Genomic DNA, 15,625 nt, shown 5'->3' with positions numbered 1-15,625 from the left:
CATGTAGTTTTACCACTTCAGTTTGAACGCAGTAAGTAGGTACCTGAATCCTCATTGCAGTGAATATGCTCAACATAATATTTAATTTAAAAATATTTTATAAAATGCATACCTACCGATACGTCCATTTATAAAATACAATTATACCTCATTTATTGGGTTATTAGTTTTTGTTAAAGTGCAAGTGGTGTCGTTTAATAGCATAAAAAAAAATTAACAAAAAGAAAAACCGACTTCAAACAAAACACTATTTCAACACAAATGAATATGCGCCAAAAAGTAATAAAAAAAATTGTTTATTGTTGATTAAGATCATATTTTTTAGAGTCCTCCTAAGTAAAATGAAATGAAAAATATTGGACTACTTAAAAGTCTATTTACGATTATATAACGTAGGTAGTTATAGTAATTGGTATATTTGCAGCCGGTGTCAGCCAAGAAAACCGTGCCTTTAAAGCTTAATTTTATCTGTATTTAGGAAGTACCTTAAGGCAAATGAGCCATCTTATAATTAGGGGTCACCATGGTTCATATACTGTATTATTATCACCATTAAGCTCATAAATCTTGCTTCACTATTATTTACTATATAAGCGTAAATATTATAACCTACTATATAATACCTGCTAATTAACAGACTAAAACAATGAGATTTAGGCATATATACATTACATACAATTTTATTACTTTTAATCATTTTAGATACTCTCAAGTCTTAACGCTAAAGTAACAAATAATAATCGTAGTATAGTATCTAACATCGCAAGTGCGGCGCTGACCTTGGAGGCGAATATGTGTTTTGCATACTTAAGTCCCGCGCCAATTTTGCAAAAATATTCTTCAATTAACAGAATATTATGCCGACGACTTGCGTACAATGGCGTAGATTATTGATATTTTATCCAATCCCTTTGCAAAGTTTATTATGAATTAAAGATTCTTAATGATAAATTTGTCATTTTTATTTTTTGCATTATATTTAATTAGTTTTGTTGTATGTAGGTACATAGTTTAGGGTAAGTTTCTACTCAAATACTGACTTATAAAAAATACATTCAGAAACTATTGAGTATAATGCTATTTATTACCTACAAAATATTTTTATCAAGCATTTGCATATTTTTTATAAATATTATGAATGTCACTGGTTAGGAACTAAGAAGTGTTCAATACAATACAGCGTGAGAAGGTATCAATTACATAACATAATAATATATTGAATGTTATGTACTGTAAATGATACAATCTCAAAAAAATAGTTACGTCCTTCGTTTTTGTATTTAAACTGACTCACTCACTTCAAATCGAATAAAACTATACTAAGTGTTTTCAGTAAAAAAAAGTGGTAAAATATACTAGCAGGTCACAGGTGGTACCTACGCAAACTCGCACAAAGGCTTATCAAGTATGATTTTTTTACCAGACTTTATAATAAGTAGTTAATAAGGTATAAATTAATGAAGATTACGACAATTTTCATTCGGAGGAAAATAGTGCGTGGACAGATTTTCTACGTTGATTGATGAGTTGTTTTGTTGTTTGTTCCTAAAGTTGCTTATTTGTTAGTTTGTTATTCGGAGTTTGCACATGCACGTGAGGGAAATGCGATGTAAGCGTTGTTATTCTACGAATCTTCGGGTTGTTTTGATATCGAAAACGTAGGTGGCAAGGTTTATTAATAATTTGATATTGTTTTTTACCATTAGTTTTAATGATGCTCCGTTATTGTATCTATATAATTTGGCTTTGTTTCAATACAGTCAATGTGTCATTTCTTATTTAAGATTGTAATACTAAATTGGTACAAACGTACTGAGAAATATTGAGACATTATATCGCAGTGATTAATAGAGGTTTAAAAAGGGGAAAAACTGATAATTTGGTCGAAAAATATTTATCAGTTTTTCCCCTTTTAAACCTCTATCATCACTACAGTGGAGGGCAAGTTATTGGTTAAATTATGAATCAAGTCATGATTTCGTCGCATGGTTCTCACCCTTCAAAACGACACAATACGAAGTATTGCTGATTTTTAGTATAATATTTTGTCATTGGGTGGTACCTACTCAGATGCACTTGTACAAAGTAACTCTATTGTAATCGTAGATTAAGTTTTATAATGTTGAAAACGATTTTGTCATTCCAACACATACATTTGATACAATTAATAATTTTATGCTGGTTTTTGCACGAGAAGGTTAGCATTTAATATTGTTTGTTGATAGTAAACAGAAGAGAACGAGTTGTGTAATCTCGTTATGTAAATATTTATTGCAAAAAATATGCGTCGTAAGAATTCGTTATTTCAAGGTTACATTTATCAAGACACAGATAATATCATTGGATTAATCAGAGTTGCCAACTTTAAGACATGGAGGGTAAAAGCCCACTATTTCAGCAACGTTTTGTCGATCAGAATAATAAAACACGATGCAACGGAATAAGAAGGAATGAAACGAGAGTCTTAAACACTTCACAAATTATAAAATATTTATATCAAAAGCGATTTATTGTGTGGAGGATTTTGCTGCGAATCCTTTAGATTCTCAAATTAATAAGCAGAGTTTAAATAATTTCAATTATAAAAAACATCCTAATAATAGTTTTTTATTATTAATTATTATCCTAAAATTGAAATGGTATAATTAGGATAAAATTTTCACTTATATAATAATTTTGAGCATTATCCTATACTCTTGTATTCTATCTTAATGCTTTTGGATATCAGGGATATCATGTACGTTATTTCGGACTAATTCAAACTCAAACTCAAACTCAAAATTATTTGTCAGCTATTATTCGGTATTATTTATAGGTAGATAAATTTTTAAGTCAGATATCCGATAGTTTCATACACGGCATACATTATTAATATTTAACACCCTGGTACACATTATTATGTATGCCATATTAGTTCATTTCTAAAGTTCTAAAGTTTCGTCTATAGTTTCAAGTGAACTAACTATTGGACTAATTGAACGAAACTGTTATCGGAATTTTGAAAGTAAAATTAAAGTGAAAATAGGTGGTAAAGTGTAAGAGTGTGGCATTATAAATAAAGGTTGTTTTGCAGTTTTGTGTGTACGATTGGCACTCATTCAATGTTAACATCTTTAAATATTTGGTGTTTGCTGGGAAAATAATGAATTACAAAAAAATATTGAAATGTACAAATACTGAAATGACAGTTCTTGCCTGTCTGATGCCACACAATGGCGGGTTGTGTTATAGGTCACGTCTTTTACTTACTATAGATAATTATGATTTTATTTTAATATTAAACTAAACATATGTGGTAAAATAAAAATTAAAATATATGTAGAAGTATACTTAACATTTCTACATATATTTTATTTATTTTACCAAAAGTAATGATCTTGATTGTAATTTACCCTGAAATTGATAAATCATTATTGAACTAGCAACATTATTGTTGGCGCGTTGGGGCAGAACGGTATGCCCAGGTGACAGGTGTTTTGATATTGAATATATGACTGAATGTGTCTGCTGATTGCAACAATACATTGATGCTATTAATACAAAGCAATGTGCGATTTTAAATAAAGTACTCCTGTACCTGTATATTCCATGTGTGAGATACAGCATTGTTATTTTATTATCTTCATATTTTTTAAAATAAGTTTTGAAAGGAGTATTTTATCTTAAAACAATAAATATATAAATGATTATTTATATTTTGTTATAAATTCAGTGGATATAAATGTATGTGAAAATAAAAACTATAATACCAACAAATTCCTTTATTATCTTGTATAAAGTATAAACATATTAATATATGAATAACTTGTCCTTAAAATTAGCGATTAAATATTACAAAAAAAAAAAAGTTAAACATATTAAATATATCGATGTCAAACTGGTTCGTAATTTAAAATTGCGATCAATTTTATTTATTCTACTTAGCGATAACTCTTTCGTAATAAAAATGTATAAATAACTTAGTTTATATTGTGCAGGTACTTTTGTCATGCTTTTGCTACCATTTAATTAGACTGTATTTTTATATTATGATTTTATATAAAACTGTTATACAGTATATTTGAATATAAAAATATAAATTTTGTCCCATAACAATAAATATGCAAGAACATATCAAGTGCGATAAGATAAAAATGTATAGTGTAATTATCTTAAATATGTTCTGTATAGCTATATGAAATACAAAGGATTATACATTATACCGCTCCTAGGCGGTGAGAGCGAGACAATACTATCGTAACGCGTGAAATCCAAAACGATCTTACTTATGTGTGCTTTGTATAGTTCCAATAGTTCACCATTCAGAGTTGTGTTGTACGTCTGTCCCGCTCGCTCCTAGGCGGTGAGAGCGAGACAATACTATCGTAGCGCGTGAAATCCGAAATGCTCTTACTCATGTGTGCTTTGTATAGTTCCAATAGTTCACCGTTCAGAGTTGTTCTATATATCTGTCTCGCTCGTTCCTAGGCGGTGAGAGCGAGGCAGTAGTCGGCGAGCGCGCGCAGGCCGCTGCGGCCCTGTTCTATACGTCTGTCTCGCTCGTTCCTAGGCGGTGAGAGCGAGGCAGTAGTCGGCGAGCGCGCGCAGGCCGCTGCGGCCCGCGACGCGCACGCCGCGCGCGCTCACGGCGGGGTTGACGTGCGCGTTGTGCAGCTCCGACACCTGCGTCGAGCACGCCGCCGCCGGGTCGCCTGACGAGTGTAGACTGCCAAACCTGAATTTGTAATTAATAAATCGGCAAACATCTTCAAGTAGCAATATTGGTCGGTATATATTATTTATTATAGTTTATATATTATTTATTATAGTTTATATATTATTTATTATACATTAGTATATATTATTTAATAATAAATAAAAGAAAAAAAAATCAGTGTGGGCCACGTCTCCCAAGAAGACGACAAAAATGATTTCCAGCGAAGATCTGCTGCTGTTTAGTATAAATATAAAACGTCAAAATGTAATTGAATATAAAATGTAAAAAAAGGCACGGGCATCTGCGAGCCTGTGGATGTTGTATTTTAAATAAAAAAAAATAAAAAAAATATTGGTCGGTCACGTAATTCTCTAAAGAGATAAACTGCACAGGATAAATCGTCATTACATAGTATAAAACAGTCGCTTACTGCTGTATGTCCCTATTTATGCTTGGATCTTTAAGATTACGCAACGGATTTTCACGCGTTTTTTTTTTTGCGCGTTGCAGTCCCAAGGTTGCCATGTTTGACAAAAAAAAAGACCCGCTGAGTTTCTTTCGACGGTTCTTCTCAGGTCAGGGTGTTCCTTTTTCCGAATCGATGGTAGTGTTTATTTGACAATCAATAAGTAAGTGTGATGCTTCTATATTGAATAAAGGAATTTGAGTAATAAGATTAAGTTGTAAATTATTTTGTGATTGTTGTTATGCATTTTAATAGTAGTTGCCTTATTTTATCAACTTTTTATGTAATTATTATTGTTGTGTTGTTTTAGGTTATGGGTCTCCAATTCGTCTAGTGCTATTATGCCTTCAAAATTAATTTGAGCATGTAATCTCGACCGAACCGATCAACCTACATCGTGTCTTCTCCATCGCACGTGACATTGGCGAAATAATCTGTGTCTTTTCGGCACTAATAAAAGCCACAAAAAAAAAGGAATTTGAGTTTGAGTTTGGAAAGGGTACGCTTGTACCAGCTTGTAATGGTGTGTCTCACCAGAACTCGTTCCCCGGATGTGCGTTGCTGTCCCAAGGGTACGTGAGCACCAGTAGCTTGCCTGCGTGCTCGCCGGTCAGGCGTGAAGACGGTTCACGATTTTCAAGCTGCACGTTGATACCACCTGGTGATGTGTTGAAGGAAACATTACAACCAAATTGATATTAATATATTCTTTCTTACCACTGGGCCATCTCAGCTCGAGCTGTGAGCGTGCATCTTAATCGATGATTGCGGGTTCAAACCCAGGCAAGCACCGCTGTTTCATGTGCTTAATTTGTCATAATTCATCTCGTACTCTGCGGTGAAGGAAAACATCGTGAGGAAACCTGCATGTGACAAATTTCATAGAAATTCTGCCACATGTGTATTCCACCAACCCGCATTGGAACAGCGTGGTGGAATATGTTCCAAACCTTCTCCTCAAAGGGAGAGGAGGCCTTTAGCCCAGCAGTGGGAATTTACAGGCTGTTGTTGTTGTTGTTGTATATTCTTTCTACCTCATAATACATTATATTTCTAAATTCAACCCTCATTGGAATAGCGTGGTGGAATATGTTCCAAATCTTCTTCTCAAAGAGAGAGGAGGAGTTAGCCCAGCAGTGGGCAATTTACAAGATGCTGCTGTTGTTGTTGTGGAATGTTTAGGTATAATATCATGAGGATCGGTTGAATAGTTAGGATGTGTAATCGTACTAAACATAAACACTTTCGCTTTTTAGCCCAGTCTTTTTTTATTTAACTTTTATTGTAACTCTATATACAATAAATATCATAATTGAGGAGTTATTTAGCAAAAATCATAAAAGTGCACCTTTTTTCAAGATGGCGGCGTTTTCGTAGCTTCAATTGTTCATGACTTTTAACCCGTTCATTAATAAGCCAGAATGAACATTGTAACCAAATTTCAAAACTTTCGTATTTAATTTAAATACTGCATTTATGTTATTAGTCAGGATTTGATGATATAATCTATTTATACTTAATAATAATAACAGTAGTTATTTCTTTAATTTCTGATTTTAAATGATATTTAGTTCATTGATCGTATTTGATAAAATTAATATTTCAAACTAGATTTGGAGTTTTGAGTCATATACTCTATAACATATAACAATACATAAAAATTAATGTAATGGCAGAAAATAATTTCAAAAAAGAAAATTGAAAATCTTACCTTTTGGATGTGTTTTGCTTTCCAGAAAAAGTTTTTTCACACCTTCTTGTTCATTAAATAAAACTGAAAATAAATGAATATTATGTAATTATTAATTAAATAACTTAGAATTCATAAGTAAAACTTGCCTACAATTGTGTTATAAAAATTACCATAAATATGAAAAATTCATTTTAAACTTTATTGAAAGAAAATTGACCGAAGATTTGAAAAAGTCACCTGTAGTAACCAAGACCAATGTGTACAAGATAATCTACATTCCAAATGTGAATAAATACATAAAAATGTGTTTGTTTTTAAAATCCCAACCCTTTCAATCATTCACTAGATTCATTCACTCACCTTCAACATCAGGGCTGCAATCGATATATCCAAAATTGATATCAGTGACATGATTTAACTTGTCATTCATAAGGAATGTATTGATCCTCTCCAAGAATGTGAGAATGTAAACATCTGGTTGATGCTTTGATATCATCCATACACCGAGCCCTGAAAATGAAAAATAAATTATTCAATTTTCTATTTGACATTCATTGAAAAATATATCTGTGTATTAATGTTTAGTCTGAAATGTTTTTGTAAAGAAATTACTCAATAAATTTGGTTTTATTATAAACTGGTTTTGTATTTTTGAATGTTGAAAAAGAGTAACTACTGTGTTTCTTGCAATCTTCTTGATAGAAACTACATTCCGAACCAGTGGTAGCTTCGCCATATAAGAATATGGTTGTTAAATGACGATTCAAAAGTGCTTGTAATAGCCTTCTTGAATAAAGTATATTTTGATCTCGTATTTTTTTTTTGAGGGAGGATTAAGCCGTTGTGGCAGTGTTACTTATCCCTTTCTTTCATCAGCATGATAAAATTATTTACCGCCTAAGTAATTGTATATTGTTTTACAACGTAAATAAATTTAATCAAAATTCAATGCTCAATATGATTTTTACTATGAAAAGGTCGTATAATCAAAACTTAACCCATGTGAAGTACAACTGTACCCAACCGGTACAGTTAGAATAAAAATAAAATTACCACATCCAACGACATTCACAAATGCATTTCTGCCGCTCTCCTCAGCCCTGGCATCAGCTTCTATGAGAGTAACTTCAGCTAGTATACATATCCTCTTGTAGTATACTTCGTTGTCAAATATACAACTATACTTTTTCCCGCTTATGATGTGTTTGTATCTGTCTGTGTGCTCATTTTTGCTTTTTATTTCTTTAAGCAATGTTTCGCTGTATACAGATGTGGGTGCCTATAAATAACAATTTGATTTAGAGAAAGTCTTAAAGTGTGTGAAATTTAAATTAAAAAAAATAAAATAAAATTCAGTTTATAAAACAAAAAGCATACGAAACGCCAGGATCTTTATAGCATCAAAAGCCAGAGGCGGTTCTAGCTCCTTGGGGCGCCTGTCAAACAGTACCTTGGCGCTTTCTAGTAGGAGCGGGTCAAAGAGCATACTTACAATTATAGTTTCAATTGGAAATTAGCAATTAAGGACAAAGTATAGTACGACACAACTTAGATGTCGCATCGGCAAAATTCGTAAAACCGATCACATCCGAATTGAGTACGCTATTCCTAATTATCAATATTTATTTCTCATCCGAATATGATCTTTGCACAAACGTAATAACTTGTAATATCATATGACCTAATATATTCGTCAATTTGTCACGTGGATTTAAATACATTTGTTTTCTCTGACGCGTGAATCTATAGCGACGAATAGCGTCGAATGGCGCGATAGGGAGCTATTTCTATTGTTTGTGTAAATCGGCCGTAATCGGTTTTATTTTCATTCCATTGCATTTTCCGATGCTACATCTAATTTGTGTCCTACTATACACACAAACACACAGACACGGACACGGACACACACAGCCACGCACGCAAGCACGCACGCACACACACACACATACACACACAAGAACACACAAACACATACACACACCTCTCACTACAACAATAGACGCCTCAGGGACTAGAGGGGTTCTCACTCGGGAATACTCCTGCAGTTAGAGCACACACGGACTGAAGGTTGAAAGGCGTCATTCGCGATTCTGTACGTTGTTTAAATAGGTAATGTCATGCAAGTAATAGATAACCTTTCAGAGCCACTTTGAGCGAGGTTTTTGTTTCTTGGAAAAATACCTTTATTTACATTGCCAATGTTATAACATTTTAAGCGCTCAGTTGGAAATTTAAAATATGAGTTTACTGCTCCTTTTTTGTAATTATTTTTTTGAATCAATAATGTTACCAGACATAAAGCCATATAATATAGCCATGTTCAGTTAGAACCTGTTTCTAAACTCAGACTAAATTTTACCTTTACTTATAACATAAAAACCGTTATGCCTATTCCATCCCTATTAAATCCTTTTGGAACGTTATTAAAACTGCATGTTTTCCCAGAACTCAAACTATCTCCGTACCAAATTTCATCAAAATCGGTTCAGTGGTCAAGAGGAAACAGACATGAACTCTGTTTTTTTATATTATGTATATCTATATTATTATAGTATCCTACAAATATTATCTATAGATATGTCATTATATTATTATACCTCATAGAAGTCAGACCACATTTCTCTCATAGCGTGCTTGGATGCCTGATTTTTTTGTGAAGTTTCATCGACAGTTTTAAACATTTTGAAAAAACTTTTCCACTTCTGTCCCTCCCATCCATACCCATTCTCTGGACAATTCTGATCTTTCGTTATGAGGATATCCTCATAGTCCATCTTACCGCGACGAGCAAAGCGTGGACCAATCAAGCCTAAAATATTAAATTTTGGTTTCATATTGTTTAAAAAATATTAAAAATTAGTAGATGGATATCCTTGGATATCCATCTTGGATATTCTTCTTGGATATCCTTGGATTGCCTGGGTCAATGTCAACCAACATTTGATCTGTCATACAACTTTTAAACATATTTTTTTTGTTCGATGCATTTATAGGCAAAGATGCCTGTGCCTGATGCCAAGGCATTAAATGGCAAAAATGACATTTAATGCCTTGTTAACCTCTAATTGTCACTCATTTTTTTTAGATAATTATAATCACTAATAAACAAATTATTTAAATTTTGAAATATGCAGGTTGTAAAAATTATGTTAAATTAGTTGTTTTCTTTAAATTGTTATTTAGGGTTTCGCTTGCGTTAGTGTTGGTAACTCACGTGTTAAGATATTTTGAGTGTTTACGTTTAGTTCTGTAGCGTATTTTATTGTTAATAGTACTATTAGTTGATATTTGGGTTTAGTGGTGTTACTAACATTTATACATGTTGTGAGAATTTACTGTATTTTAATATTCTGTAGTTTTTAAATTTTATAATGGAGGTTGATCCTCCTCCCGAACCCCCTGATCCAGGTGGTTCAATAGATTTAATTCCCGACAATTGTTCTCCTCCTTCTCTACTTGTTTCCCGTAAACTTCAAAGCGGTAATGATTCCATTAATGCCGACTCCAACATAAAGAAAACAGTAATTCATCCTACAACCGCAACTCCCTCCATCCAAACGAAATACACCCATCCTTCCTACTCTGAAGGCCCTAAGAGTTATTCAGACAGTGACAAAAGCCCTTTCATTGTTCATGTGTCCCGGGAAGTCTCTGATCCTGCTTCAGGAACTATATACGGGCTATCAATACATATACATAGTCACACAATTAGTGGCATTATTAATGATGGACTTAAGAATGTAGGACGTAATAAAATATCTGTTGAGTTTTCGACGAGCAACGCAGCAAACTCAAACCTTAACAGGAAAACTTTTACTGATGGTTTTATCACATGGGTCCCAACCCAATCTGTGGTTATCACATTGAGGGGGAAAATGCTTCCCAATAAAGTGTTTTCCTATCATACTTCCCCTCCTGTAGAAACTTATAAACTTTCCACGATCTAATGCCTGAACTACTGCCGTTATGGTCATATAAAAACTCAGTGTCGATCACAACCTAGATGTTTTAAGTGCTCTAAATCCCATACAGGTGAGTCTTGTGATGTAAGTAAAAATACGCCACTTGCTTACATTGCTTAAGGTGTTCATTTTACGACGGATAAAGGACTGTCCTGAATTTTCACGTCAACAATCCATAAAAATTGTTATGTCCCAAGATAATGTGTCGTGTATAGAAGCATCCTCATGGTTCCTTCCTGTAAATAGATCCTATGTTGAGATTGTAAAAGAGATTTTTACTTCTCCTATATATTCTCCAACTATCCCAAACAAACCTATCTCTTCATCTATCAGATCCTATCGTAAGACTGTTAAAAGTACTCCTCGCCCAAGATCACCGCTTGGAAAAGGATATGATAAACAGGCTCACCAATCCATCATTGGTAATTTTCCCTCTACAGCTCCCAATGGTTGTGCTCTCAACCAAAATACTCCTCTCCCCGTAATATACTTCTTAGAATTATCTCAACCTGTAATGATATCCCTTTACCGTCCAACGTTGCTCTAGACTTAGGTCAACTATTCTCTATCATTAAAAATGGCCCCAATCAGCTTGCAAGAATGCAGAATGCAAACGATTAACTGAACAGACTAGAGGCTGAAGAAACATACACACTGTGTATGTCTATGGATAATTTTTATCAGAGAATCGACACCAAATTAAAACGACTGATCTCTAAAAAGAAAAAGTCAGTTGGAATCAATTTTGTGAATCCCTGAGCCCTCGTTCCTCTTCCTCTGCAGTCTGGTCCCAACTTAAAAAAATCCGCCGTTGTCTTAACTCTGACAATCCTACCTCAAATACTCCTTCCGAGTGGCGTAACAATTTCGCTGAGAAGCTTGCCCCCCCTTTGTCCCTTATGAGGACAGTTTTCTAATTTCTACGCCAGCATCTACTTTGGATTAAATGGATACCCCCTTCTCTTTTTTCCGAACTTCAAAAGTGCGTTAAATGGTTTATCCGATTCTACACAAGACTGCGTTTCTTACTCTTTTGTTTCCAAATTAAATGATAAAGCTAAACATTGTTTTTTAAATATTATTAACTCGGTTTTTATCAAAAGAATCATCCCGCAATCTTTGAAGTCACAGCTTGTTATTCCCATTTGTTATACCGGGTAAGAACCCTTCCGATTGTAATTCTTATAGGCCTATAGCTTTATCATCTACTTTGGCAAAGATTACTGAACATCTTTTGAAGAATCGCCTGGAATGGTTAATGGAAAGGAGAAACATACTTGCTCCCTCTCAATTTGGCTTTCGGAAGGGGTCGAGCATTATTGATAGCCTAAGCATATGTACAAAAGACATTCGGATTGCCTTTGCTAAAGAAGAGTACCTGAGTACCTTGTGAGAGTACCTTGTGGGAATATTTCTAGACATATCTTCTACATCTAATAATGTCCTTCTTCTGTTGCTCTGACAGAAAATGCATTAGCTGAGTATTCCACCGAGAATAGTTCATTAAAAATAGTAATTTGTTAACTTGCAGACCAATAACGGTAAGACACCAACATCTCTCACTTCCTCCTAGATTCGTCTGGAAAGGTCTTCCTCAAGGCTCAGACCTCTGCTTCATAGCCTATACACTCATGACCTTGATTTGGTTGTTAACAATTTTTGTAACATCTCCCAGTATGCTGATGACATAGTTTCATATCATAGATCTAGATCCGTTGAAAATTTTAACATTTCGATTAAACTCTGCTTTGCATTACCTATCCCAATGGCTCTCTGACCATGGCTTGTCGCTGTCGATAGCCTAAAGTCAAGCAGTGATTTTTACGAAAAAAAGACGTATACCTTTGATCTGTTTTATGTTTCTCGCCCTATAAATGTTGGACGTTTGTTGACGCTTTTGTTTAGTGCATTTTGTTAATTTTTATGTAAATATATCAAATTTAATAATTTATCAAATTTCATATTTTATTAAATATATAGTTTAGAATACTAATTTTAAACTTCCTATTTTTAAATATCCTATTACTAACTCTTAATGTTCGTGTTGTTCTAGGTTAAGGATTAACAAGGAAATTACTACTACCATTCTTGGCCATTAAATTCAATTGAGCTTATTATCTCAACCGTACCGATCTATCTCATTCGTGTCTTCTCCATCCTACGTGACATTGGCGAAATAATCTCTGCCCTGCCAGTACAACTAAAACCCATTAAACTAAGAATTTAAATAAAATTGTTATTTATTATAGTCGAATTTCAAATAGGGTGAAGCCAATGATGTTATAGTAATAGGATATGTAATTAACGCGCAAAAAGTGAAGACTAGAAAACGTCCTAATTGGGACGTTTGCCTTTAGTTGTTTTACGTAATAATACGTTATAATACATCATAATTACGTAGAAATACGTTTTGCGTAATTAAAACATCTAGTTATCTCTTTTACTTATTGTTTTTATCAAGCTATCCTTTTTACTTTTAACGAAATGTAAAAATAAATTAAACGGTCCCCGACCCGGCACACTTTTTTCTGTTGTTTAGTATGGATATAACATATCTGTTTATTAGAATATCATTGGGTGAAGCATTATTAAACACTATTATTAAATAAATAGATTCACCAATTATAATAGCTTCTTCTTCCGCATCATTGTTGACAACACCATCATTGTGTCTTGCACCATCATTGATACATTCAGTGTAACCACTGACGTACACCATGGAAGAGAGTTTCATTTCGTCATAGCTCAAACAATTTTCCAATACAAGTGGTGGAGTTTCCTTTGATGTACCTACTTCTTCCCATCCCTCTGTACTGAAATAAGTTTTAAATTATATGTCATTAGCGATCCGCCCCGGCCACTGGTGCAATATTGATACTAAATATATTAAAGAATTTGTTTATTTACATCATCACATTAGAAACTTCTACAAATTATCAGTGATTCTTTACTATATTGTTCATGTACTATTTATAAGAAAACCTTCCTCTAGAATCATTTTATCTATTAAAAAAACCGCATCCAAATTTGTTGCATTATTTTAAAGATCTAAGTATACATAGGGACAAACAGTGTTAAGCGACTTTGTTTTATACTATGTAAAGACGATGAAATCAAAATCACTAGTCATTGTGTGATGTGGGGTAGTATCAACATTAAAATAGAAATTGACAGAGACAGACATAGTGTTTTTTTACCAATTTATCTTTATATACTTATTATCAAACTAGTTTTAACCGCATGTGAGAGATTGGAGAAGATACTAAATTGCATTAATACTTGTCAGTTAAATCATTTATGAGGGAGTTGTACTCACAGATACAGGTCAGTTTGTAAAAAAAAGAAAAAGTAATTACCCTTCTTCATTACTAAGAAGTTTATATTTGTCATGCGGCCCAACGAAACATACAGCTCTTTTTTTTAAAATCCTGTCTATAAGTTCTGGGACTGTCATGTCCACATATAGAGACTTTTCAACATCTGAACCAAATTCTCTGAAATATAATTAGGATACAGTGTCTCAGTTTAATTTAATTTACAAAATTTTATATATTTATATGGAATGTTTATTGATTGTATCATGAAAATATTTAATATTTTAAAAATTTTTGATATGCTTACCGTTTGTAGTTTAAAAATTTTGACATCAAAATTATAACTCTTTCATGTACTACTGGATATGTTGATGCAATATTTCTTTTTAATCTTTGTATTGGTCTGAGTGTTTTTAAATATTCCAATCTAGATTTAAAATAAAAAAAAAAATCTTAACGATTTTATCAAAATAATATTAAAGCAATAAATTTTAATATAAAAAATTTTATGTGTGAGATTATTTCATGGTTTATAAATATGAATTATATTCATAGATTAAATGTTTTTCGTGGTACTAATATGGTTCTGTAAGTATATTAGTTATTTACAAACAAATATGTAAGTGTTATTTGTTATAGCAGACATTAAATATCAAGAATTAAAACAATGTCATAAATATATGCAATTAATATTTATAATGTAATGAGTTCGAACCTAACAGTTTCTATCGGGAATGGTATTGAGAAAGCATGACTATTTGCTATGATCTCTTCTACATCATTCAATTGGTCCATTGTAGGTAAATTTGTACATTGATGAAGCAATATCTTATCTTGTTCAGTAATACTAGGAAAGTTCCAGTTAGATCTGCACCTGTATTATTTTAAATAAAGAAAAAAATTATGATAATTTAATTTAAAAAATGATTTTTAAATAAAATTGAATTGTACTCATTAAATACTACATGCATGCATAATACTGGGTTACAAAGTTTAAATTTATTTATTACTGCTATTTGTTTAAACAATCCATGGGGATTTTGCGTACTATAATCATCCATACTAAATGTTCATTATTATGCGAAAGGAACATAATTTGTTTGTGTATTTAAATATACGAGAACGATAAAACTTACCAAGATATATTTTGAAAATTATCCATTACTATAGTGAAATATCTTCTTCTGCAACTAAATTTATAGTAAAAACTATTTGTTTTAATAATTACACCTCAATTCAGAAAAGTAAAGAGTAAATGCAAAATTTATTTCATCTAAACAACACTCATTAAATTGTTATGAACCAATTGGAAAAACCCAGAACAGGTTTAAACTATTGCATAGTGCATACTTTCCGTAGCTTCTGCTTATATACAAAGTTTCAAACAAACAGCTGTTTAATGTTTTGACTACTTTTGACTTTAAGAATAATGTCAAGTCATGAACATTTAAATTTTTTGAAAAATTTAATAACAATGTAATTAACGTATTATTT

The 15,625-nt window shown here is 32.5% G+C and overlaps 1 protein-coding gene across 1 annotated transcript; it reads right to left on the bottom strand.

Annotated features, from left to right (window-relative positions):
• Nucleotides 1-4,504: 4,504 nt before the first annotated feature.
• LOC124539227 lies at nt 4,505-15,545 on the bottom strand. Its single transcript, XM_047116524.1, has 11 exons — nt 15,268-15,545; nt 14,847-15,005; nt 14,439-14,558; nt 14,174-14,311; nt 13,437-13,630; nt 9,453-9,664; nt 7,909-8,134; nt 7,216-7,365; nt 6,874-6,936; nt 5,697-5,820; nt 4,505-4,714 (listed from the first exon to the last, which is right to left on the bottom strand). Exons 1-11 carry the CDS (start codon nt 15,291-15,293, stop codon nt 4,546-4,548), a joined length of 1,581 nt encoding a protein of 526 aa, XP_046972480.1. The 5' UTR covers nt 15,294-15,545; the 3' UTR covers nt 4,505-4,545.
• Nucleotides 15,546-15,625: the final 80 nt, after the last annotated feature.

This window comes from Vanessa cardui, chromosome 22, assembly GCF_905220365.1.
Source record: "Vanessa cardui chromosome 22, ilVanCard2.1, whole genome shotgun sequence".
Lineage (NCBI taxonomy): Eukaryota > Metazoa > Arthropoda > Insecta > Lepidoptera > Nymphalidae > Vanessa > Vanessa cardui.
Note: the sequence above shows the minus strand (reverse complement) of the source record. Positions and strands in the feature narration are given on the sequence as shown.